The sequence below is a fragment of the Peromyscus eremicus genome, chromosome 13 (assembly GCF_949786415.1).
Source record: "Peromyscus eremicus chromosome 13, PerEre_H2_v1, whole genome shotgun sequence".
Lineage (NCBI taxonomy): Eukaryota > Metazoa > Chordata > Mammalia > Rodentia > Cricetidae > Peromyscus > Peromyscus eremicus.
Window position 1 is genome coordinate 9,265,962 of NC_081429.1, and position 25,610 is coordinate 9,291,571.

The window sequence follows — 25,610 nt, forward strand, 5'->3', positions numbered from 1 at the left end:
GTCCGAAAGCCAAGGTTTGCCCTCAGGGGTCTGCTCAGGAGTTTATCCTAAGTCACATCCCTTTCAGGAGTCCGCCCCTGTTCTGGGACTGCAGCGGCTGATCATTGATGAGCTATTCCTGGACTCTCCTCCCCCAGAGAGAGGGCTAACGGAAGCCAGGGGTCCTTGTTCCCCGACACAGTCACAGATGCCTCACAGCTCTACCTGGCTCCCTACCCTCAGGCTACCTGCCTAGTCTCACAGCACAGTGGGGGCTGTTTGAGTCACTGAAGCAAATGCTGTGCTCACGTTTATCCAACAAGAAATGCTGAGAGGTACTCAGGCCCTTAGAGACAGCCCAGCAAAGGGGAACATCAGAACCCTTCCCAAAGGGGGCCCCTATTCAACGAGGGGACAAAATGGGGAGAAAGACCAGGCTGATCACCTGAACCTGTAAGTTTGTTTCTGGATTTTGACCAACAAAGGAGTCTCATTTGTTATAAGCCAGGGTTCTTCATCCTCAATGAATGGAGGGATCTCATTCATGAAGATGCGGTCATCCAGCTCTCTGCGCAGGGAGCCTGTCATGGGCAGGTGGTCGTTGTCAGTCGAATAGACATGCATCTCTGGAGGTAGCGTTAGGTCATCATTCAGGAGAAACCGTTTATACTCATAGAAGAAAGGGTCCTGCTCCTCGGGAAGACCCCACTCCGCCTTCTCCTCATCTGAGAGACTGATCCTCCCCCTTGAGCTTGTGAGGAAGTCTAAGAATTCTGGATAGTTCAGCAAGGAGAAGCTGTTGGGAACCTCTGTCCCCAGCTTGAGGAGGTGCTCACGGAACCACAGTCCAACATCCTGACTGCCATCTGGGTAGGTCTCAATGCCCGGCCCGAACCGTAGGTCCTCTTTATACAATCCCTATAGGGGAAGCCCACAGGGCCAAGAGAGACACTCAGTTGAGCTTTCTACTTAGTTGCAATTTCATAAAATCAGCAAAAGAAAATGCACTCCTACTCATTCACTATACACACACACACACACACACACACACACACACACACACACACACACACACACACACACACTGAGGTATGAGGTGTGCTGAGCACTAGGACAGAGCAAGGTCATCATGTTCAGACAGAATGTTGGTACCCAGAGAGAGTGCTGTGGCCAAGCTGGAAAACAGAGGGCCAGGCTAGGAGTGGCCTCTCTAAGGTAAGGACACGACAAAGAGCTACAAGCTGAAGCTGTGATGGAGACATGTGGGTGTGTTCATTCCCAAGAGACTCCTGCAGGCCTGAAGTCAGCTACTAGTCAGACAATGTTATCTACAAGTTTCTATGCTTATGAGGACAGGGAAACTGCCACTTGTGATGTTGCAGTCACTGAACATCAAAGTCTTACTATTTATTTACTTCGAATAAGGTCCTTCAGAGACACTTATTAGGAACGAGCCCCATTCCATCTGTCACTCCGATTCACCCCAGAGTAGAGAAGAGGAGGAGGGAGGAAGAGGACAGGAAGAAGAAGAGGAGAGGAATTGCTCTTTGCTTTCCGTGACCCCAAAGGAGAGTGCAATTTCTAGGCTGTTCTAAACGCTTCCATCACTGCCCGCCTTGGGTATGCAGAGAAGAAAGGATCCCAGACAAGAACACAGTGATCAGTGGGCTGGTGCAGGGGTCAACATAAAGTCCCACCTTCCCACAAGACAGGCCTCTTCTAAAGTAGTGTTAAAAGATGTCTGGAGGTCACAGGAAAGTCAAAGGTCAACCAAAGCCATAGGCCTAAAATATGGAAACAATGGCGGCCGTGCCCTCATCCACCATCAGACAATCTCATCTGAGCTTCCTGGCTTCAGTCTGAGGTGGGCATAGGTGATGTGAAGGTCTGTAGCCTGACAGTGGATTGTGAGAAAGAGGAGTGCAGTGTCTGAGGGTGGCTTCACTCTACAGGGGGTTGCATGGGGCGGGCGGCAGACACATTTCCAGAAGACCCTGCGAGGGGCTGAGGTGGTGGAGTGGGATGTAGTGAGGAGCCCGGTGGTCTGCAGGCCTGATGGGGCCAACAGGGAGGCAGCACCCTTATCTGGAAAGCTCAGTTTAGGTAGCAGCTATGAGAGCAAGTGGGTCAGAAGAGACTCTCGGGAGCCAAGCAAGGCAAGGGCCAGAGGGAAAGAGGCACTCCAGGGAAAAGAAGCTGTCACATGTGTGTGTGGAGTCCACAGTGCCTGTGTTCAAGACCCAGCAGCTCTCCTGACAGGAAACAACTCAAAAAGATAATCTGAACACCAGCAGAGCCACACAGGCTGCGTCCTCAGGACAAAACAGACTTGTATTCCCAGCTACTCCAGTGTGAGACAAGGGGACTACAAATCCAAGGCCAAGCTGGATTGCAGGGTGAGTTCAAGGTCAGCCTGGGTGACTCAGTAAGACCCTTTCTCCAAATAAAAGCTAAAAAGAGGGCTGGGGTGTAGCTCTCTGGCACAACACTGCCTTGTGTGCACAAATCCCTAGGTTTAACCTTAACTGCACTAAACTTATTCTTCAAAAGAAACCCCAGTGCTGAGGGATATTTTTAAATTGTATCACTGATAAATACTCATATGGCAGAATTAGCATAAAGAGCACTCTAACTGTAATAACATAAATAACCCCATTAATATCACTAACTAAACATGTAAACAGACAATTCATCCCAAAAGACATACAGACAACAAACAGGAATGAGACAGAATCAGCATCGCCTGCCATCGATGCGCTCCCAACGACACCACAAGGAAACGTCACAATGTGCCCACAAGAATACTGATGTCAAAAAGATGGACTGACAGCGTGGAGTCACTGAAGTGTTTATTGATGGCTGAAGTGGCCTGACCACTTTGCAAAGCACTTTGGAGGGTTCTTAGAAAAATGATTGCACACTTACCATTGTAACTAGCATTCTCACTCTTAGGTATTTGTGCAAGTGAGAATAAACGTGTGTGTCTACATGAGTCTGAGAGGCAGTTGTTCTTAGCAATTGCCTCTCAGTTCAAAGTAACCAAAATGCAACCTCTTTTGGTGAATTAAAAGGAAGCAAGCAAACAACAGCAGCAACACCAAAACCAAGAGATAGCCACACAGTGAAATACTTATCTATAATAAAACTAAGTGGAACACAGAAACACACGAGTCTCAAAAGAATCATGCCCTAAACAACAGAAAGCAGACAGGATAATTCCATTCATTCCATTCATAAGAATGTAAAGAGTGATATATATATATACACATATATATATATATATATGAACAAAAGCGTGTGTGTGTGTGTGTGTGTGTGTGTGTGTGTGTGTGTGTGTGTGTGTATGCCAGACAGTGGTAGCGCACGCCTTTGATCCCAGCACTGGAGAGGCAGAGGCAGGCGGATCGCTGAGTTCAAGGTCAGCCTGGTCTACAAAGGGAGTTCCAAAGACAGCCAGGGCTACACAGAGAAACTCTGTCTTGAAAAAACAAAAAACAAACAAACTATGCATCTCCTGACACGCTGTAAAAAAAAAAAAAACAGCTGGAAAATATGTGCTTTTAATATATCTAAAAATAGTATATAACTCAAAACAGGAAAATGGAGTTGAAATAGTCTAAACTCATTCTTGCGTTTTTCAAATCAAGAACTTATCCTGTGATGTTGGGGCGGGGGGGATGGAGTCCTAAAAGGATAAGGAGTGTAAAACTTCTAAACCAATAGTCTGAAGATAAGATAATGCTTTTGATTTTAAAAATCTCCTGTCAATCCAAATTAAGGTCAGAAAAGAGAGGGGAAATGCTGGACAGTGGGGTCAGCACAGCACACAGGAGGCAACAGACTTCATCCCGAATGTACTTCTACTGATGCCGAATGTGCCTGGTCAAAGGCAGGTGAAAAACCATTGGCTAAACACGTGATTCGAAATTTGCCAGTAGCAACACCACAAAAAGTAAAAATCTGGCCGGGGGGTGGTGGCGCACGCCTTTAATCCCAGCACTTGGGAGGCAGAGGCAGGCGGATCTCTGTGAGTTCAAGGCCAGCCTGGACAACCAAGTAAGTTCCAGGAAAAGGCGCAAAGCTACACAGAGAAACCCTGTCTCAAAAAACCAAAAAAAAAGAAAAAAAAAAAAGTAAAAATCTGGGTCCAATTCTATTTTCATTTTTTTTTTTTTTCAAGACAGGGTCTCAGGTATCCCAGGCTGGTCTTGAGCTAAGTAGCCAGAGATGGACTTAAATTTCCGACCCTCCTGATTCCACCTCCTGGATTGCAGGCGTGCACTCTGACATCTGGTTTATGTGGTGCTGCCCATCACACTCGGAGCTTTGTGAGTGCTGAGAAAGCCCTCTGCCGAGTGGGCTGCATCTCCTGTCCTGGGGTGGGATTCATTTTACTGTAGTATTTACATTTAGTTCAACCTTTCCAAAATTATCGTTTTTAAATACATCTAATGTTGAAAACTTTTCAGATATTTTACTTTTTTTTTTCTTAAAAGTCTTGGTGATCTGGTCTGCAGGAGCTGAGGGTATAGCTCAGTAAAGCACGTTCCCAGGCATGTGTAAGGCCCTGGGTTCCACCCTAGCACTGCCAAAATAAAGAACTTGGTGTGTGCTCCACATTTACACAACACCTTAGTTTGGAGAGCTGTACCTCAACCATTCAGTAGACACCATCGTGATGGCTTGGGTCACTGCGTGGGACAAGGCAGATCTAACTGTCCAGTCACCATTATTGAACTAAATTTAAATAAGCACACACACATTTTCAAAAAAAAATAAAGAGAAGAAATATCTATAATTATTTAAAATTATGATGACAGGTATGCCACAGTGAAAATAATGTCCCAAAATTTATATATAACTTTATTAACATTAAATTTAAACTTTGGGTCATGAAATATTGAAGAGGGTTTTTGTTTGGTTTGGTTTTGGTTTTGGTTTTAGTTTTTTGTCTTTTTCATTTGTTTGTTTTTGAGACAGAGTCTCTCTCTATAGTCCCAGCTGTCCTGATGTTTGCTATACAAACAGGCCAGCCTCTGATTCATAGATAGCCACCTGCCTCTGCCTCCCAAGTGCTAGGACTAACCCTGGCCTGAAGAGATTGTTTTTAAAGAGGATATATCAGTTCATTATAAAAGGGGGCGGGCATAAGACAAATACCAGGGACATACAAATAAATCTAAAATTTTACTCATTAAATAAGTAACATGGTCTCAAAGAATAAAAAGCTAAATGTGGCACTGTAAGGAGTATTTTAAATTTTTCCATTTTGGTGAGACATTCTAACTCACCATGTTCAAACACTGGCAGGGTCAGTAAAAAAACAAAACCAAAAAAAAAGAAAATCCACTTTATTTTAATTTAAAGTAACACAAACAGTGAAAATATGTGACTCAGGAAACATTGTGGTCAACAACTGCTGAAATGCATTTAAAGGTTGGCCAGAGAGACTTGCTATGCAAACTGAGTGGCCGGAATTCCTTTCCGTGAACCCATGTCAACGTGGAACCAACTCCACAAAGTTGTCCTCTAACCTTCATGTGAACAAACAGATTTAAAAAACAAAACAAACACCACAAAGTCAGCCATGCTGGGTAGACTCCGTGAAAAAGGCCTGTATCCCAGCTGTTCAGGAAGCTGGGCAGGATGACTGCAAAGTCAAGACCTGCCTAGGTTACAGAGTGAGTTCAAGGCCAGTCTCAAAATAAGTAAAAAGAGAGCTAGGAATGTAGTTCAGCATTAGAGCATTTGCCTTGCATGCACAAGGCCCTCGGTTTGATCTTTAGCAACACAAAAATAAGAGCAACAAAACTGGCCATGGTCTAGGTCATCACACAAGTCACAGCCAATTTAAAGAACCAAAATCATGCAAATTAAGCAAGCACACAGGAAATCAGTAGCAAAATGTCAGCAGAAGCCAAAATCTGAACGTGAAAAACAATACTCATGACAAGGAACTACGGGTCAAAAAGCAATCAGGGCATAAATTAAAATGCACTTTGAACTGGCTGGAAGTGACAATATGAGGGAACTGAAACTGTGGAACATAGAACCAATGTGTACATCCGACAAAAGCAGGCAACCGCTAAGTGAGAAAAGCTTAGAAAATCACTGAGGCAGGGGTGCACAGGGAGGGTGGACAGGAAGAAACTGACGGTAAAACAGAGCCAAATGTACAGGTAAGCTGGAGCAAAAGCTGATTCTCTGAGGGAAACAAACAACAAAACTGATAAACACCTGGCCAGGGGGAGGGGACTGCATGATAGGCCGTCTGGCTCTCCGTTAGGAAGAAACTAGCCCCACCCACAATGAGGCACGTAATCACTATTAACAAAGATCACTAGCAACACTGAGTGTTCACGGCATGCAGACTGGCATCTTGCAGCCATAGACAGGGAGCATTCAGGCACGTGGCCCCCCAGGCTACACTGAGACGTTTTCCCAGGGAAATGAAAACCTGCATTTAATGTTTACATGCACACACAAAAGCAAACTAAACATGTGTGGGCCACAGCTTTATTGCCCCAGACAGGAAACTGTCTAAAGGACGTTCAGTTAAGCTGTGGTGGCTTCATACCGCGGAGACTTCGGTAACCAAAGAAACTACAGGAACACTGAGCCGTGGGGCGGGATCTGCCCTGACGGGCCAAGAGGAAGACACTGGACCCAGCTCTGCAGGGCTCCACCGTGTGGCCCTCTCTTGCAAAAGCAAGATTACAGGCGGAAGGTTACCATGACTGAACTGAACATTGACCACAAAGGCACTGGGCAGTGACATGAGGGAAGGAAGCCATTTTGTGCCCCAAACACACAAATCTACGCTTGTTGAAACTTTCAAAACTTTCTATTAATAGAGTGTATATAATTGTGAATGATATATAATAAGGAAAGTCATGTGTATTTTTTTCCTCCAGGGGTGAGGGGGTGGGAGAAAGGCAAGTCTTAAATAATATGTATAAGAAAGACCCATTTTATATATTAAAAATAAACATTTATCTTATTTTTAATTCAAAAGATACATATCTTGATAACATCCTTCTGGGACTAGATAGATGCATTTTTTATTTTTTATTTATATCCTTATTATTGGTAGTATTACAGTCACTAAAATAAGAAAGCTACTTCTGTGGATGTGTCTTTTTTTCTTTTTCTGGAGCTGAGGACCAAACCCAGGGCCTTGTGCTTACTAGGCAAGCACTCTACCACTGAGCTAAGTCCCCAACCCAAGAAAGCTACTTCTATTTAAACTTTTCAAGAACCTAAATATCTTTTTCTCCAGGGATCTAGATAATGGCTGTAACACTATTCATCCAAACACACAAAGGCCCCACCTGACATAAACACACAGAGGCCTACCCCTCACATGTTTTCACACAGTAGCCTTGCCCCTCATGAACATGTAGCAGCTCCTCATAGAAACACACAGTAACCCTGCCCCTCACATGAACACACAACAGCCTGACCCCTCATGAACACATATACTAATCCCACCTATCACATGATCATAGGATCTCCTCACCTGGAATAACTTCGTTTTCGTGAACATGGTGCCATAGCCTTCTCGTTGGCTGAGGTAAAACATGCCTGTGAAGCTGGAGCCATCCGGCCATCTGTAGGTGCCCACACCATGGCAGTGGTCCCTGTAAAACTGCCCTCGGTAGGTCTATGGAGTAGAGAGGCTAGTGAACCTCCCGTCTGGGAGAAGGCACTCCCCTCTGGAACCCCGACCCTGCACTAACTGCTAAGTCAGGCTACCATACCTGGCTGGCAGAAAATGAGGACCACAGGACTACGATAGCCTTCTTGGGTACCCAGACACAAGGCTTCTTTCAGTCCAGGTGACCAATGTGATAACTGGGGTTGGTCACTCAAAATACCCAGAGAGGCCTCCAGGCAGTCATCTTTATGAGTACACCCTCCCTGCCCTCTGCTCTGGTATAGACTTGGGGGGCCGGTGTCAGAACTGCCTGGAGCTGCTGCCAGGCCAGCGTCCACCCTGGGTTTGGCAGAGTCCTCCCCTCTTAGGAGTCCTGGCCCCACCCTAATGAGCTCTCCATCAGAAAACAGAGGCCAGGCTGGCTGGAGGATGCTATTCGGTGGGGACCCTGGGCCTAGTTGAGGACAAGGTAAGGTTGACTTATGGCTCCTCAATACTGGGTCCATTGTGAGCCTCTGTGTCCTTGTCCAGAGCTCACCTTCAGGTGAGAATGTCAGACGGGTGTTTCAAAGGGCATGGGAGAGGAAAGGAGGGTGTCACCCATCCCCCAGGCACTGTACTTGACTTGTATGCTGTGAGGTGGCATCTCCCTCCTCAGAAAAAGCTGGGCCAAGAGCTCTTAGCTTTGATTTCTCAAGAAGTCATGAACAGTGGGCAAATGAGAAACCAGATAAAGACTTGAGACACAAACACACAGGCATAACCATCATCATGGAGCCCCACATTGGCTCCTGACATCCCTGAGTTCTAGGACTGGGCTAGAGGCTCCGCCCACAGCTGCTCCCATTCAGGGTCTTAGAGGACTCCTACCTTTCTTCCCATCCCAACACCTCATTTCTCCTAAGACCCTATCCTAAACAGCTGCTCTTCCCCCCCACCAATGCCCTCCTCTGGACAAGTGTACCTCCAGGGATTCATAGCCACCCCCACCCCGTGTAACGCCCCTGCTCTGAAATGCTCTCACCAGAAAGAGTAGATGGCCATAGCGTGCCTACCTCTCTCCTGCCCCAGGCCACAGCTGCCTGGGTCAACACAGCCTCCTGCCTGGAGCTGGGCTCATGGGACTTTAGAAACGAGGCTGAGAAAGTCCTGCCCCTTCTACTGTTTCTTGAACAAATGAGAGGGACTAGATGTGGGAGGGAGGACCAGACCACCTGGTCTTGGGCACCAAGTTAGAGAAGCCCTTGCCAGAGGTAAAGGCACACTTGGAACAAAGGAGCAGAACAGGAGCCCATGAACCCCCAGATGTCATGAGCAGCACCAGACTGGAAAGGCTCCAGTAGAAAGGGCTCTTGGACTGCCTGTGGCAGTTTGAGTGTAACTGGCCCCCATAACCTCACAGGGAGGGGCACTGTTAGGTGTGGCTTTGTTGGAGGAAGTGTGTCACTGTGGGGCTGGGCTTTGAGGTCTCTTGCTCAAGCTTTGCTCAGCGTGACCATTTCCTTCCATGCCTGCAAGATGTAGGACTCTCAGCTGCTTCTCCAGCACCATGTCTGCCCGCCTGCTGCTGTGCTCCAGCCATGATGATAACAGACTGAACCTCTGAAACTGTAAGCCAGCCCCCTAATTATATGTTTTCCTTTATAAGAGTCGCTGTGGTCATGGTGTCTCTTCACAGCAACAGAAACCCTAAGACACTGTCCTAGACTTTATCCAAGTCCTCTACCCGGACACAGATCATAGGAAGACAGAGCCTCCAGGACTCTTCATAGCACTGCATCCCCGGTGACCTGGCCAGGCTTCCAGACACAGCACACCCCCAGCTTGGCTGCACACTCAGCTATTGTACCCAACCAGTGACCCAGGAAACACAAACAGATTTGGTCATGGGCCCCAGTTTTGGGTCCCTGCCTCCAAGAAATCTTCACTTAGGTCCTGGGCATAGCCTAGCAGGGGAGGCCTCGGTGCATTTTCATTTTATAGTTAAGAATATCCTTTGCCATCATTTTAATCTTAAACAGCAAGCAATTTCAACAAGGTAAAATATGTGAGTCTCTGCAATAATTTGAAACTTTAAAATATTTGCCCACCTGGCAGGGAACCTACTACTGTTGCTTTGCCAAATTGATACGTTGTCAAGCTACCTTCTAAATGTTTATATTTATATCCATTGATTAGTGCTGCCCTCAACCTTGGTCAGAGAAGCTTCTTTTTGCAGTGGGCATCAGTCAGTGCAAAGGTTCGTAACTGGTCAAAGTGCTAAGGATAAGTGATTCATAAGTATTCAGCCCTTAATGGGACATCTGTATCTATCTCCCACCCTCAAGGCTCAGGGGATGTTGTTGAAGAAGTGGGAAGAGAATGTGCGAGGGGGGAGAGCTGTAAAGTATTGGTCTCTGGACATGACATAGCTATGACACTCGTGAACCCACAGCACCTATGGCTACCTGCACGGGACCTGCCTAAGAGTCCAGAGCGGGTGAGGGAAGGGCTCACAGGGCCCCACCCTTAGCTGAGGAGCTATTTATTGGCAGTTACTGGCTGCTGAGGATGAGAAAGTCAGTCTTCTCTGGGGGTGTGGCTGCTGGTAGGTTGCCTGTGTACCAGTGGAGGGCCCCACACCCATGCCAATGTGAGGAACACTAATTGGACTCAGTAAACTATTTTAAAAAGAGAGAGAAGGGACATTAAGATGGGAAGGGGCCATTGGGTGGGATGGAGGGAGTGAAGAGTGGGGTAAATATGCTCCAGGTAAATTCTATACATGTATGAAACTGTCAAAGAATAAATAAAATATTTTAGATAATAAAACATTTACTCAGAATAAGAAATTATCTTCTTCAGTCACAGCTTCCCAAACCTCATGCATGACCCCCAGGAAACAGTGACATGAAGCAGAAATGTGCAGAGAACTCCTCTAGAATTCTCCTGCAGAAAGCCTTAACCCTATCCTATGGGTCGCTTCAAAGGTTCACAACACCTGCTCTCAGGAGAAGGACCCCTGCTGGAGCCACCTACCTCGCCTGTGGGCCAAGAGAACTCGCCATATCCGAGCTTCATGTTGAGTCCGAACTCCCCTCTGTAGACACAGCCGTCCTGCCACTCCTGAACCCCTTGAATGAGCTCGATGTAGGCCTCCTTCAGGTCCGGCTCTCTCGGGGGGCTTTCAGACTCCTCCTCATCCTCCTTGGGGTCCACTGAAGTGTTCCTAGGAAGACAGAGAACTAAAGAAAGAGCAACTAGGAACATTGTAAGAGTGACCATGTGTGGAGGACCACCCCTCCATCTCATGTCACTCTCCAGATAACCCCCAGGCTCCAGATTTCCCCAAAGGGAAACTGGGGCATAGAAGATGCAGTGAAATGAACTGTACAGGAAGGGTACAAACTGGCAAGAGTAAATGTGCCCACCCCTGAGACAGGACCAGTCAGTCCCTCTAGCTATTTCCAGACAGATTGCCCACAGCTCCCTCTTGAGCTGCAACATCAGCCCAGGATGGGCAAGAAACAGACGCTCCAACACACAAGTAGACCCGGGAAAGGTATGAGAGCAGTTGGAGGGGCAGCAAACCGACGGACAAACGGACAGATGCAGGATGCATGAACCACAGTAGGGAGAGGTGTGTCCAAGGCAGGTTACCTTCCTCTCGTGCTTGTGTTCTGAAGGGATGAGTTGTGACTTAGACAAGGATCTCAGCCTAAGTCCATGACACTCCCCCTCTCAGCCTCCGCTCAGCTCTCTCAGGATGCTGTGTGCTGATGCCTGTGCTCTGGAGACCAATCCCAGTGTCTGGCTGGTGGCTAGATTGGCAGCACACAACATGGGATCCCTCAGACCCTGTGATGATTAACCTGGGCTGTCAAATTGACTTCATCTGAAATCAACTAAAACCCAAGCAGTTGGGCATGCCTGTGAAGGATTTTTTGGATTGGATCGTTTGAGGAGAGATGATTCATGCTAAATCTGGGCCACACTGTCTGGTAGCAGCCAGGACATGGGAGGAGGAAGCTTTTACGTCTGCTTGTTTGCCCTTCCTCGTGCTGGCAAGCTCATCCATCCTGCTTGCTGAGGCATCTTTGCTGTTATGAGAACCTACTTCTTTGGTGTTATAACAAATACCAAAGATCAGCTAAAACATCCAACCTTGTGGCCTCAACAACTACAAGATTCTTGGCCTTTCTTTGAGAAGACAAATTGTTGAACTACTCAGATCACAGCCTGTAAGCCACTTTAATAATCATATGTATGCCGGGAGGTGGTACCAGCACTCGGGAGGCAGAGCCAGGCAGATCTCTGTGAGTTCGAGGCCAGCCTGGTCTACAGAGCAAGATCCAGGACAGGCACCAAAACTACACAGAGAAACCCTATCTCAAAAAAAATCATATAGCTGGGCGGTGGTGGCGCATGCCTTTAATCCCAGCACTCGGGAGGCAGAGCCAGGTGGATCTCTGTGAGTTCGAGGCCAGCCTGGGCTACCAAGTGAGTTCCAGGAAAGGCGCAAAGCTACACAGAGAAACTCTGTCTTGAAAAAAACCAAAAAAAAATCATATATATATATATATACACATAGTATATGCATTGTACTATTGTACTATTATATATTGCTGTGGAATAATCCTTTTGTACACTGTGAAGATTTGTCATGTGGATTGGTTTAATAAAAAGCTGATTGGCCAGTAGGTAGCTGGGCAAGAATTATAGGCAAGACAACCAAACTAGGAGAAGGATGGGTAGAAGGACAGAGTCAGAAGAGATGCCAGCCAACCGCTGAGGAAGCAGGATGTAGAAAATCAGGAAGCAAGCCATGTGGCAAAGCATAGATAAGAAATACGGGTTAATTTATACATAAGAGTTAAGTAGTAACAAGCCTGAGCTATTGGCCGAGCACTTATAATTTATATTAAGTCTCTGAATCAGTTATTTGGAAAGTGGTTGCTGGTTATTTGGGAACAGGTGGTCAGGACAGGAAACATCCACCTACAAATGGTGCCCACCGTCCAGTGTAGATCCACATAAGGCATGAAAAAGCTTTAAAAAGGTTCTAAACACAAAAAAAAATGAAGCCAGACACGGCTTCCTAGTCTCACAGTCTCACACCAGCCACAATGCAGAGACTCATCTCCCGACAGCTGCCTGCAAGATGGAGCTGGCTGCAGCCACCATGAGCCAATCAGCACGGCAGGTTCACGAAGTCTCTCTCACATGCTGCACTACAAAGAGGCTTCTCCCAGCTGCTGCCTGTAGGCTTGAGAGCTCCACCAGCATGCTACATGGCGAGTTTAGGGCTTTTGCTCATGTAGACAGGAAATCTTACAGATACACAGTAAAGACACATTCAGATGGGGAAAACCTATAAACGGGTTACAGTGTGTTTAAAAATATACATAGCCTTGGGAGAGAAGAGAAAAGGGGTTGAGAAAGGCCTTAAAAAGGGAATAAAGTAATATAAAAGAAAAAAGCCATGTAAAGATGGGAAATACACAGAGAGCCTGGATCCTGTGTGTATACACGTACATACACACATATATTCTGTCAGTTGTTTCTTTAAAGAACCTTGACTAACACAGCCCTAACCCAATCCACCAACCAGCCCTTGAGTGCCTGTTACGGGCCACTAAGCCTAAGCTCGGCATCTACCCCATAAAGAAAGGATCCCACTTCGAGAAGACAGAACCCACGTTTGGTAAATTACATAGACAGAAAGAAGTGAAGAAGGACAGACACCCAAACTATCCTGGTGAGGCTGAAGGCACTGTTGTGGGTGCTGCGAATTCTTTTTCTTCTTTCCTTTTTTCTCTCCAACAGGTCTCCCTGTGGCACAGGCTGAGGCACAGGCTGAGGCTGGCCTCAGACTTAACATACGGCCGATGATGAACTTGCACTTCCAATCCTCCTGCCTCCACCTCCTAGGTGTGCAACCACAGGCATGCACGGCCATGACAGGTTGTGCAGTGTTGGGAATTGAAGCCAGGACTTCGTGCATGAAGGACAAACAACTGAGTCACATCCCCAACCCTGAGATGTAAATTCTCATGTTAGAACACTAAACACCAGTAGCTCAGAAGTGTCCTTACAGGGATAACCGAGGTCATCAGGGTGGGCTCTAGGCCAGTATGACTAGTATCGTCATAAGAAGGAAACCTTCATTTGGACATAGAGACATACACAGGGGAGATGAAGGGAACAGACCAAGGGAGGAGGAGTCAATACAAGCCAGGAGAGAGAAAGGACGTCAAGCCTGAGGCCCTTTGATCTTGCGCATCTGCCTCCAGAACGGTGGGGGGATGGAACCAGTATTGCCCCATCTGGCCTTAACACTTCGTTACAGAGATCCTAGCAAAGTGAGACTTGGCCTGCAGTTCCTTCCTTTCAACATGGCTCAGGGGCCACTTGGATAACTCTTGGAAAAGGCTATCATCAGTAAGAGGAAAGAAGGGGAATTTTTTCCAAAAAAGAAAAAAAGAAAGAAAGAAAGAAAGAAAGAAAGAAAGAAAGAAAGAAAGAAAGAAAGAAAGAAAGAAAGAAAGAAAGAAAGAAAGAAAGAAAAGAAGTTTGGAATCAAGAAAATCAAAACACAACTGTGTGAGTGATGGCATTAGAGGTGGCCAGCTGGCACAGAAACAGTCACCTGGCTCTGCCACTTCCAACTGCTTGTTCTAGGTGGGCTCCGGGGTCCCTTCATGACTTAGCTTCTTCATCTGTGAGATGGGGACTGATGCATCTGCAGCAGCAAACCACCCATGCTTGCTTACTTCCCTGGTCCTAGGGCCTGGAGGTCCAAGGCCCAGACAGCCGCGTATTTGAGCTCATAAGGTCTTGGTTCCCAGAACCTTGTGGGTGTGGGCTCAGGTTGGCAGAGAGGGTGGAGAGAAAAAAAAGCAGAGATCTGACCTGGTCCCTCTGTCTCTGGTTATAAGAACTCTAGTCCTATCATGAGACTCCACCCTCATGACCTCTTCTGAATTTAATGGCCTTCCCGAGTCTAGCCTCCAAGCATCGTCACATTGGGATTTAGAGTGTCAACATGAATTTTTAGGTGCATAAGCATTCAACCCCAACCCACAGCAGGGGCAAGTACAATGAGTGCAGTGCAGGTGAGGGGTTTTAGTACAAACAAGGCTCTGCTGGGGCTCCCGGCCCAAGCAGCCCTGCTATTATCCACCGAGTAGTGAAGGAGCTATGATGGTAACAGGATGGAACAGGGCCTTTCCTTCAGCTGCCTAGAAGTGAATAGGATTATGCTGACCATCTCAAGACATGGGATTCCTGCTACTACTTGCCCATCCTTTTTCCTCTTGGATTGGTATAACTGAGAGTTTTCTCTCTCCAGAGACTAGACTAGGGAGGACAAAAGAGGCTTTTAAGATTCAGTAGTAGTAGTAGTGGGATGAGGAGGAGGAGGAGGAGGAGGAGGAGGAGGAGGAGGAGGAGGAGGAGGAGGAGAAGGAAGAGGAGAAGGAGGAGGAGGAGGAGGAGGAGGAGGAGGAGGAGGAGGAGGAGGAGGAGTGTAGTAGTAGCATTGGAGTCAGTAGCCCTAGCTGGCCTGGATTGCCTTATGTAGGCCAGGCTGGCCTTGAACAGACAGATCTGCATGCCACCATCTCCCCAGTGCTAGGATTAAAGTAGGGTACCACCACACCGGGCTCCCTTTAGCGATCTTTAAGGCCTGCCCCAATATTGAATTCCAACTGATACATGGCCCTGTGGTGCTGATTGCACCTTCCTGCTAGCGGGTCCCCTGCACCTTCTGGAGAAGAAGGTGTAGCTCCTCACGGAGTCCTGGCTCTCAGTGTCAGGAGACTGACCACTTCGCCCCTCCAGACCTCTGGAGCTGATTGTTTTCGAGCCTTGGGAGTCCAAAGTGACAACGGAACGAACGTCGTCCATGTCTCTCCTCTTTAAACCTAGAAGCAAATCTGTGTTCACAATTCGCCCTCAGGACCGAGGACAGTGGCGGCTAGGGGACCCGCCCGCAGTCCCTCCGGTCTTGGGTGACCCTCTTCGGAGTCTCCAAGTAGACCCCTCTAGCTCCTGAGGGCTCACTGGCCTTCCTGGGGGGTTCCCTGGCCTTCCCAAAGCAGTTGTCACCAAGGGCCGTCAGGACCACATGGGAATCTAGCCTTGCCCGCTGACCTCCAGTCACCCTCAGCAGACAAACACCTTGGCCTAGACTGAACCAAGCATCTCAGAGCGCACCAAGCGGTGTAGACCCGCTACAGGAGCGCGTCACGTTGCCCTGGAGACGGCCACGCCCACGGTGTGCTCCCAGCTCCAGCCAATCGGAGCCAGGTTCCGCTGACCCTCCCCCATCCCTCCGCCCCAGACTCGCCCCTGAACAAGGCTCGGCCAATGCACGAACGGAGCTGCGATTACCACGCCTCCTCCTAGCCACCGCCAATCCTGAGCTGGCCACGCTGGCTCCACCACCGCCACCGAGCCCTCCTGTGAAAGCTGGCTCGGGGTGTCTGCCCCACACTGCCAGTTAGCTTTTGAGTCAGAAGCTGCCAGCATTCCTAAAGAGAAAGACCCCCTGGGGCCAAGGCTTGATTAAAGCCGTCTGACTGCCAAGCAGTGGTCGTTAGCAAAGCCCTAGACCGCAGCCTCGTCTTGGCAGAGAGGAAGACCTCTAGAAGAGGAGCCTCTAGAACAGGGTTGCAGAGAGGATGCACTGGAGTGCGAATCTAGAGCCACATTGAGGGGCTGGGTACCAATGTGGCCCGGGCCATGAGTGATGGGAGGAACTGCAGGTGGTGATGCTGGGCCATGATGTGCTGAAATTTTGTTTATATTCATAAATGTATACATGGACACAAAGATCAAGAAGCTATATTTCCACAGTTTGTCATAACCGTCCAACTAGGCACAGTGGCACAAGCCCCTCATCCTAACACTTAGGGGCTGAGGCAGGAAAAATCACTGCAAGTTGGAGGTTAGCCTGGATCATAGAGACCTTGCATCTTCTCAACCCCCGACCCTTCCCAAGTTACTCAAAAAAAATATTTTCATAATATGCTAACATTCATTAAAAAAACCCTAGTAACAATAGCTTTTTAAATTTTGGTGAATCGGTAAACTTAGCAGATTAAACAGATCTGATAGTTGGAAACTGATCTCGGGCCAACTTGCTTTCAGCAAATTAGCGGCTTGCCTTGCCAAAATGGGTATCTGCAAACACGGAGGTACTGAGCCAGTGCCGCTGCTGCGGAATCCAGTGAGTCACGGGCTGGGAATGGGGCCTTCTCTACTAAAACTGTTAAAGGCTGAAAGATGAGCAAAGAAAATCACCTGAAATCACATACTAGACCCAAGTTTGATATTTGGAAGTAATGGCGGGAAAAGTGAAATTCTAACAGGACTCGCCCTCTATTGTCTGTAAGGTGATTCTAGATTCTCACAAAACTGGAAGACAGACAGTACTAGGTGCCACTAACGATGCTTACCCATCGCCTGGCCCTAGCTCAAAACTGTCATCAGAGAAAAGCACATGAATATAAATGACATGTACTAAGTGAAAAATTCTATTGTTTAAGGTGTGGTGTGATGTGTGTGTGTGCGTGTGTGTGTGTGCGCGTGTGTGTGTGTGTGTGTGTGTGTGTGTGTTTCACTTGTTTTAGCTCTTTGACCTTAAATAACTTAAGATTAACTAAATGATGGGTAAAACGATGTCAGCACATATGAAGCCATACCAAGGCAGGCTTTCTGGGTCCACCCCAGTGTTTCTCATTCCACAGATCCTCAGCAGGCCTGGGAACCAGCACTTGTGGGCAGTTCCCACATGCTGCTGCTGCTGCTGCTGCTGCTGGAATGTGGTCCACACTCAGGACTATTAAGTGGTATGAAGTGCAGGAGGGACCTCAAAATCCAGGCCGAAGGGGGAACATCAGAACAGTTCTAAGTGCATGCTGTCTTGTGTGTTCTCTCAGGGGCTTAAACTTTTTGCCTTCAACCTACAGTAAGAATGTTTAAGACAGCAACACACTGTGCTTTTATACTATGGAAAAACAAAGTTCAGAAAAGGTTCATAAAGAGTTCATCCACAGAGGAAAGAGATGGCTTAGTGGTTAAGAGCACTGACTGATGAACCGGGTTCAATTCCCAGGCCGTCCTGTGTCCAATCATGCCAGGATTTAAAAAAAAGAGTTTATCCACTACATACGTACACCCAATTATTTAGTGGTCTGTAGTCTGTTCTTTTCTCTATTTTTATTGAAAAAAAATGCTGGTCATGACCTACAAAACTGATTTGTCCACTCACACTAATGGTCAATCAGCACAACTTGCCAGAGTCAGGACTCACCTCCAGGAAAGCCCAGCTTCAAAAAGTATATTCCAGCTACCCAGAGGAGAGAACATCCCAGAGGTAGACAGACTTGGTAAGCAACTCATGAGCTCAGTAGAGCTGAGCATGAGACAGCAGGCCAGAGGCCCTGGAACAACGTCCACTTCAAATTCCCTCTAGGGAGGTACAAGAAGCAACCCCAGAGTAGAACTCCAAGTTTTGTTCGAGTCAGTGCTTCCAAACTCTACCAGTGACTCAGTTTCTCCCAGCCCCACTGCCTTTGCCCAAAGCTGTCTTCCATGCTGGCCACTGGATAGGACAGAAAAAACCCTCCTCATTCCCATTAGCCCAGTCCCACCCCTGGGGCCATATGTGATGTGTAGGTGGACTTGTCCCACCAGCCAGCTCCCCAAATAACCACACAGAGACTTGTTATTAATTATAAATGCTCGGCCAATAAGCTTGTTACTAACTAGCTCTTACAACTTAAATTAACCCATATTTCTTATCTACACTCTACCACGTGGCAGTACCTTTTTCCAGCACAGCCTGTTCATCTTCTGCTTCCTCTGCATCTGGCTGGTGACCCTGCCCTTCTTCATCCTCATGCTCTCTTTTTGGCACTTTTTGTCTACAAGTCCCGCCTATCCTCTACCTTCCTAGCTATTGGTCATTTAGCCTTTTATTAAACCGACCAGAAGGCACTTTGGCAAAGACACATCTTCATAGTGTACAGAAACATGATTTCATCAGTGCTGGTTTGAATAAGAATGGTCCCTATATCCCAGCATCCATGGCAGCTCATAGCTGTCTACAACTCCAGTACCAGGGGAGCTGATGCCCTCTCTTAACCTTTGTGGGTACCAGCTACACACATGTTGCACAGACATACATGCGGGCAGAACATTCATACACCTGAAGGAAAGAACAAGGGAGAAAGAAATGATCACGTGTTGACTTTGAGGAATATCAAATAAGGATATTCACAGTGGACCCAGTAAGGTGGCCCTGGAGATAACCAGTGCTTGTCAGAGAAGAAGCCCGACAGCCTGACTGCAGTCTTGTAACCAGGATAGAAGATAACCATTCCTGAAAGTTGACCTCGACCTCCATATGTGGATCTGCACCCATATATCACAAACATAAATATTTTAGAAAGAATGTCCACAGAGATCTGGAAAGAAGCCTTCTACCAAGAAACAAACTATAGTGACTTGTTGATAGCTCCAAAGGACTCTTATCTATATCATTTACATATGTTGATATTGGTTATATTATATTTGAAATTAAGACTAAGAAATCTTTTAGTAACTTAAAAATTAGTAATTCTATATTTGAAATATCTTTTATTACAAAAATTCTATTTTCCAAAACAAAAACTTAACTAAAAAGAGTAATACTGCTTTACATTTATGTAACTTTCTTTAATGTCTTGTCTAAAATAAAAATTTATTCTTGTGCCTGCAAAAAAAAAAAAAAAAAAAAAAAAAAAAAAAAGAATGGTCCCTCTATAGACTCCTATGGGTGAATGCTTGATTGCCAGTTGATGGAACTGTTTGGCAAGGATGAGGAAGTGTGGCCTTGTTGGGGGAGGAGTCACTGGGAGTGGGATCTGCTCTTTCAAAAGCCCTCCACACTCCCAGTGAACTTGCTCCTCCCCTACTGTGATTTTTGTCTCAAAATGTAAGCTCTCAGCTACTGTTTCAGAGCTGTGTCTGCCTGCCTGCTCCATGCTCTCCTCCATGATGGCCATGGACTCCTCTATCCTCTGTGACTCTGAGCCCCAAATTAAATGTTGCATTTTGTAAGTTGCCTTGGTCATGGTTTCTTAGCACAGCAACAGAAAAGTACCATCACAGGGTGTGAGGCTTCCCTGACACAGGGGAGCATCCGGAGCTTGCTCATGGAGCTGGGGATAGAGGAATGTACACCTGAGTGAGTGGCTCCTATAAATTGAAGGAGTAGAGTCGGTAGAAAGTAAAAACTACACTTAGCTAAAGATGACACACGGCTGATTGGACAATTAGAACACTGAGTCTGTGTAGAGAGCTGGAAAGTTACAAACCCAGAGTTAAACCATTGTGGGCTCTCTTTAATCCTAATGACCATTCACTGCCCACATCTGGTTCTCACAATAGCCAGAACTAGAACTCGTGAATCCAGTTCCCCTCTACCAAAGAAACCGTTTTCTTATCACCGTCAGAAGGGACAAATGGCTAGCTGTGGTTCCTGGCAGTATACCAAAGCTCATGCTGGCCTCTAGGCTCCCTGAATATCACAAGTACCTGTGAAACATTCAGAGTCCACGCTGGCATCCTGGCTCTTCTCATACTGCCCCTTACCCCAAACTTCTCCAGCTATGGGCTTCCCTCCCTGCAGCTTCTCGTTGTCCTTATAACCCCGCTATTTCGGCTACGCTCCCTCTCTTGTCTTCCTCTCCTGCTCTCCCTCTTTCTCTCCTCTCACGGCCAAGTCCAGCCTGCTGGCCATGTCCAGTCTACTACTTTCTCTCTTTGCTCTAGACTCTTCCAGATGCCTCTGGCTGTACTCTCCTTCACACCTACAATAAAAACTTTCTGCTGGGCAGTGGTGGCATACGTCTTTAATCCCAGCACTTGGGAAGTACAGGCAGGAAGATCTCTGTGAGTTCAAAGCCAGTCTGGTTTACAGAGCGAGTTCCAGGACAGTCAAGGCTACACAGAGAGACCCTGTCTTGAAAAACCAAACCAAATAAATAAATAAAAATAAAAAATAAAAACCTTCTGCTTAGCCATACCTTAGAGCAGTCATAGCCTCAGTTTATAGACTAACAATCTGTGACTATTTGGTAAAACTATTTGGACTGTATTAACAGATTAGCTTCCTCCAACCCCAAAACTAAGAAATGTCATCAGAGAGTATCTGAAACCTATGCCAGAAACTCCCTTTGCTGTAACCCACTTACCTGATGTTTCCATCAATGTCTTTGAAAAATGCCATCATTTTGCTCTGTAGCTATAAATGCTAGTGAAACTTTCAACACTGGAACAAGCTATGCGGGGCACTCTCATTGCCAGTCACGGCCACTCATATTTAACTCATTCCCTTTGAGGTTAGAACTGTTTTCTGACCACACGTTGTTTTCCTGTTCATGTAAAGTCAAGTCAGCTTCTTCCTTAGGGGGTCAAAAAACTGAGACAGCGGCTGGTAAGGCCTCCTCTGCCTGGGCTGGCAGGGAGGCTGAACTGGCTGCAGATACTTGACTGTCTGGCACAAGAGCAGGACCAGGCTATAGTCATGACCTGGGCGTCACCAACACCTAGTAGCAGGAAGGGAGAGAGCAGGCCCATTTTTTTCTTTTTTGTCAAGATTATTAAAGAAATTATTATTACGGAGGTGGGGTTGTAAGGCGTAATGGAAATGGACTTCTGGTTGAAAATCTTAAGCATGGAAATGAAAGCAAAAGTCTTCATTATTCTAACAAAATTGAAACTGAAATTAACTGTCTATGGCTGTGAGATGCTGGTGCTTCAAAAGACTATTCCTCGAAAATTCTGGACAAAAAAAAAATTGACTCTCAGACATTAAGTACCTCTATTTCTAATTTTAAAAATTCTTTTGTGAGTGCTTGTATATATAAGGGCACTCATGTGCAGGTCAGAGGAAAACTTGCAAGAGTCGGTTCTCTCCTTCCAACTATGTGGGTCCCAGGAATAGAACTCAGGCCATCAAGCTTGGCAACAGGTGCCTTCAGCCACTGAGCCATCTCCACGGCCTCATTAAATACTTCTTAATAAGCTTTGGGAAGTCAGAGTACTGACAACTTATTATTAAGAAAAAAAAAAACACGAACTCATAGTGGTAGTTTTATTGCATATGAACCATGTTTTACAAAGGAAACGTCGGGAGTGCCAAGGGGCACTTTACTAGAAAGCATTTAACCGAAGGAAATAAAGCTGCCACTGTCGCCCGCTGTGTTCCCTCCAGACCAACATTGCAGGCTCCGCCCACTGTCAATTCAGCCAACGCCGAGCCGAGGCTCCGCCCCCACGACCTGGTGAGGTCGCCACCTAGCGGCCAGAGCAAGGACTCCGCAGCCCGCGGCCCTCCGCTGACCCTAGGGTCGCTGGGGTCATGGGCACCTCCGAGGTGGCACCGCCAACGTTCGCGCGCGTCGCCCCCGCGCTCTTCATCGGGAATGCGCGGGCCGCGAGTGCCACGGAGCTGCTGGTGCGCGCGGGCATCACTCTGTGCGTCAACGTCTCCCGCCAGCAGCCCGGGCCGCGCGCACCGGGAGTGGCCGAGCTGCGCGTACCGGTGTTCGACGACCCGGCCGAAGACCTGCTGGCGCACCTGGAGCCCACCTGCGCCGCCATGGAGGCCGCGGTGCGCGACGGCGGTTCCTGCCTCGTGTACTGCAAGAACGGCCGCAGCCGCTCGGCCGCCGTCTGCACCGCCTATCTCATGCGGCACCGCGGCCACAGCCTGGAGCGCGCATTCCAGGTCCGAGTTTCCAGGGGCGGGTCTTCCGGGGCGGGCCCCCCCACATAGAGAGAGGCTCTTCCGGGGCGTGCCCCACCCTTCACCCTGGGGCGGAGCCTCTGCGCTCCGGCCTGTCTGTCGGGTCCCTCTCATGGTAGCTCTCTTGGTTACAGATGGTGAAGAGCGCTCGCCCGGTAGCCGAGCCCAATCTGGGTTTCTGGGCTCAGCTGCAGAAGTATGAACAGACCCTCCAAGCCCAGGCCCTCCTGCCCCGGGACCCCGCCGATCCCGAGTAAGCTGCATCGTTCAGCTGCTGGGTGGCCAAGCGTGTGCACTAAAAGAAGGTGTTCCTTCCCTCCGCTTTTCAACAGGCAACTGGCCTCGGGTGTTGCCCCCTCTTGATGGCAGTACAGGAGTGTCTACTGAGGAGGAGGACTTCGTTTATTCATCAGGCTTTGGTCAAATCCAAACCAGCGAAGTTTTAGGTAGAGAAAATGCTTAAAGGATTTATAAGAGCCTGGGGAGCCCATGACAGTTGATAGGAAGTGACAGACCAGAGTCCTGGCTAGCTGCCTCCTCCAAGGGAGGAGAACCTTTTCGTGCCTCCTGGACTTCTTTCTGGTCCCTTCTGAGACCTGAGCTTAGTCCTGGGCCCACCATCTTTAGTCTTACAGTTGCTGTGCCATGGGAGGGAGGCATCCGCCCACCACCCATCATCACCTTACTTAACCTGTATCAATACCCTTATGCCCTGTGCACCATCCTCCCCAGCCGGCAGGCAGGCCCACCGGTTGCCACCTTGTGTTGCTTGCTCTTCTAGTTCAGCCACTCTTAGACATCCTGCTTCTTTAAGAGCCCTGGAAATTTAGTCACGATTTAAAGAAGTAATGAAGGAAGAGCGAAGAAAAACCTGGGCTATGTGTGTGAATTACAGATGTGTGGCCACTGGTTAATTTGCAAGTAAATATGCATTAGTGAATAAAATCCCAGAGTTGGTATGTATGGCTTCCCTTCTCCACTTCTGCTTATGGTCTCTGGGGCCAGAGTAGGCTGTCATCAGACTGCTTCTTGCTCCAGCTTCTTCTTGAAGGTCATGGTCCGTCACCACCCAACAGACTAGCCCCATTTTGCCCCTGAAGAGACTAAAGGGTTTGGTCATATCTGCCTCTATGCAGTGAGACACACTTGGGTCCCCAGGTGGAGGGTTCTTAGAATGAAGAATGACGCCTTCTCACTTAACAGAACCCCAAGTTGAGGGGGCATGAGGCACACAGCTCATGATCAAGGCATCGGGGTGCTAGTAAGCACCATCTCCCCCACCTGCCCCTGCACTTCTGGTTTCTGGCTGTAACGAACAAGCCCTTCAGTGGTCACTGATTCAAAACGCTCACTGCACTTTGTAGGGGACACCCAGCCCTACAGGAGTGGGCAGACTGGCATTGTCCATCCCAGGACTGCTGCACAAGCTGGCTAATCTGACCTCTGAGCTTCCTCCACCGGGTCCCTTATGTTCATCCCTTAAAGGAGCCGATGCTGCTGTCCCCACTCAACCACTGAGGCTGCCGTGGCTTGCAGAGAACGGGGCTCCAGGCCCAGGTGCCCCCACCCCCACCCCCAGTGTGTGTAGCCAATCCCTGTTCACAACACATTCCAAGAGGCCGCTGCCCTCCCGTCAGGGCAGGGCATACTGCCTAACCTGCTGCCTGGGCTAGAGGCAACAAAGATGCAAGGGACAGAATGCCCAGGTCAGGTTGTAGGATATCTGTGGAGTGTATCGGGTACTTTTTATTCCACCCGCTCAGTTCTGGGAGCTATTCGACTGTAGCTTTGGCCTGGCCCAGCTCTCAAACCTCTGCCCCGGGGACTACAGGACCCCCACCTCCACTCCCCCCCCCACACACACACACTTTTCTTCTGGGGCTGGGGATGTAACACTGACTGTAACCACAAGGGGGCACTCGAGTAGCTTATCCGTGTTGGGGGACAGGTTCTTAGGCTCCGCCGTGCAAAGTGTCCTGTTGGTCTTGAAAGAACTGTGTTAGGTCCTTATGTAAATATGGGGTGGAGGCACACCCACCCCACGTGTAGAAGGAGAAGCCCCACATCACCCCTTCTGTTTGCAAAAGGGAGTATCACCAGAACAGGATGGATACAACCCCAACTTCTGGGGGTACAATTTGAGACACTGGGATGGGAGAACCCTACAATCTACATCAAGAAGGACGAAAGGAACCCAGGCCTACAGGACAGTGCAACTGAATTGGGAATGCCTTCTTAGACAATCTGATGGACAGGCCACTGGACACCAGAAGGCAGCAATAACCTTGACTCCAGGTCTCTTCACTCATTTTATTTATTTATTTATTTATTTATTTATTTATATTCATTTATTTTTATTTTATTTATTTATTTATTTATTTATTTATTTATTTATTTATTTAGGTTTTTTTCGAGACAAGGTTTCTCTGTGTAGCTTTGCGCCTTTCCTGGAACTCGCTTTGTAGACCAGGCTGGCCTTGAACTCACAGAGATCCGCCTGCCTCTGCCTCCCGAGTGCTGGGATTAAAGGCGTGCGCCACCACCTAGGCTCACAACCAAAAATATTTTTATTTTTTAAGACAGGATCTCAGTAACGCAAGTTGGCCTCCCACAATCCAGATACAGCCAAGGATGACTGTGAACTGATGCTTTTGTTTCCCAACTGCTGGAATGCCAAGTGCTTTCCAAGCCCGGTCTTCCTCCCTCCCTCTAATCCTTGCCTCTGGATGATGGCATGAGCCTTGGAGTTCTTCCAGAGTCTGAAATGGGGAGGGATCCCACGTACTGCCAGCTAAGAGATCACATGAGACCTGAGAGGAAACCATGTTTCAGTGTTTGGGCTGCACCCGTGGCCTGTTCTCCACTTAGCTGTGCCTCTCACTGGCAGGAGGAAGGCAAGACCACTTGGGGAGACTGGATCCAGACAGCTGAGCACTCCCCAGAAGTGACACCGCAGCACGCCATCATCAAAGCAGGAGACAGAAGTGTGTCTCTCTTGAATATTCCCCTAGCCCTAAAAGCCCCTCTCCCTCAGAATCTGTGCCTGCCTCCTGCCGATGAATAGCAGGTCACCTCTGTCCCCACCCTGTGTTGGTCCTCGTACTGGACAGCTCAACCTTTAAGCAGCCTTGCTGCGCTAGCCTGAAATGCGCCTGCAGCCCTTACATTGGAGCTGTGAGATAGAACCGTGTTCAA

At 47.9% G+C, this 25,610-nt stretch overlaps 2 protein-coding genes across 5 annotated transcripts in view; one reads left to right on the forward strand and one right to left on the reverse strand.

The window, feature by feature from the left end:
• Positions 1 to 15,912, reverse strand: part of Ankmy1 (ankyrin repeat and MYND domain containing 1) — a 54,033-nt gene extending 38,121 nt beyond the window's left edge. For 3 of the 4 annotated variants that reach the window (XM_059278544.1, XM_059278542.1, XM_059278546.1), the window contains exons 1-5: positions 15,770 to 15,899; positions 15,381 to 15,540; positions 10,655 to 10,844; positions 7,499 to 7,642; positions 425 to 897 (exon numbers count right to left, since the gene is read on the reverse strand). In XM_059278544.1, coding sequence (XP_059134527.1) covers positions 425 to 897; positions 7,499 to 7,642; positions 10,655 to 10,844; positions 15,381 to 15,523 — 950 coding nt within the window. In that variant the 5' untranslated portion in view covers positions 15,524 to 15,540; positions 15,770 to 15,899. Of the gene's footprint in view, positions 1 to 424; positions 898 to 7,498; positions 7,643 to 10,654; positions 10,845 to 15,380; positions 15,541 to 15,769 lie in introns of all 4 variants that reach the window. The other variant, XM_059278543.1, reaches the window with a different exon arrangement.
• A 6,043-nt stretch (positions 15,913 to 21,955) lies between these two features.
• Positions 21,956 to 22,956, forward strand: Dusp28 (dual specificity phosphatase 28). The gene is made up of 2 exons (XM_059278547.1): positions 21,956 to 22,397; positions 22,550 to 22,956. The coding sequence occupies exons 1-2, from the start codon at positions 22,029 to 22,031 to the stop codon at positions 22,670 to 22,672; spliced, it is 492 nt and encodes a 163-aa protein (XP_059134530.1). The 5' UTR covers positions 21,956 to 22,028; the 3' UTR covers positions 22,673 to 22,956.
• The last annotated feature ends 2,654 nt before the right edge of the window (positions 22,957 to 25,610 follow it).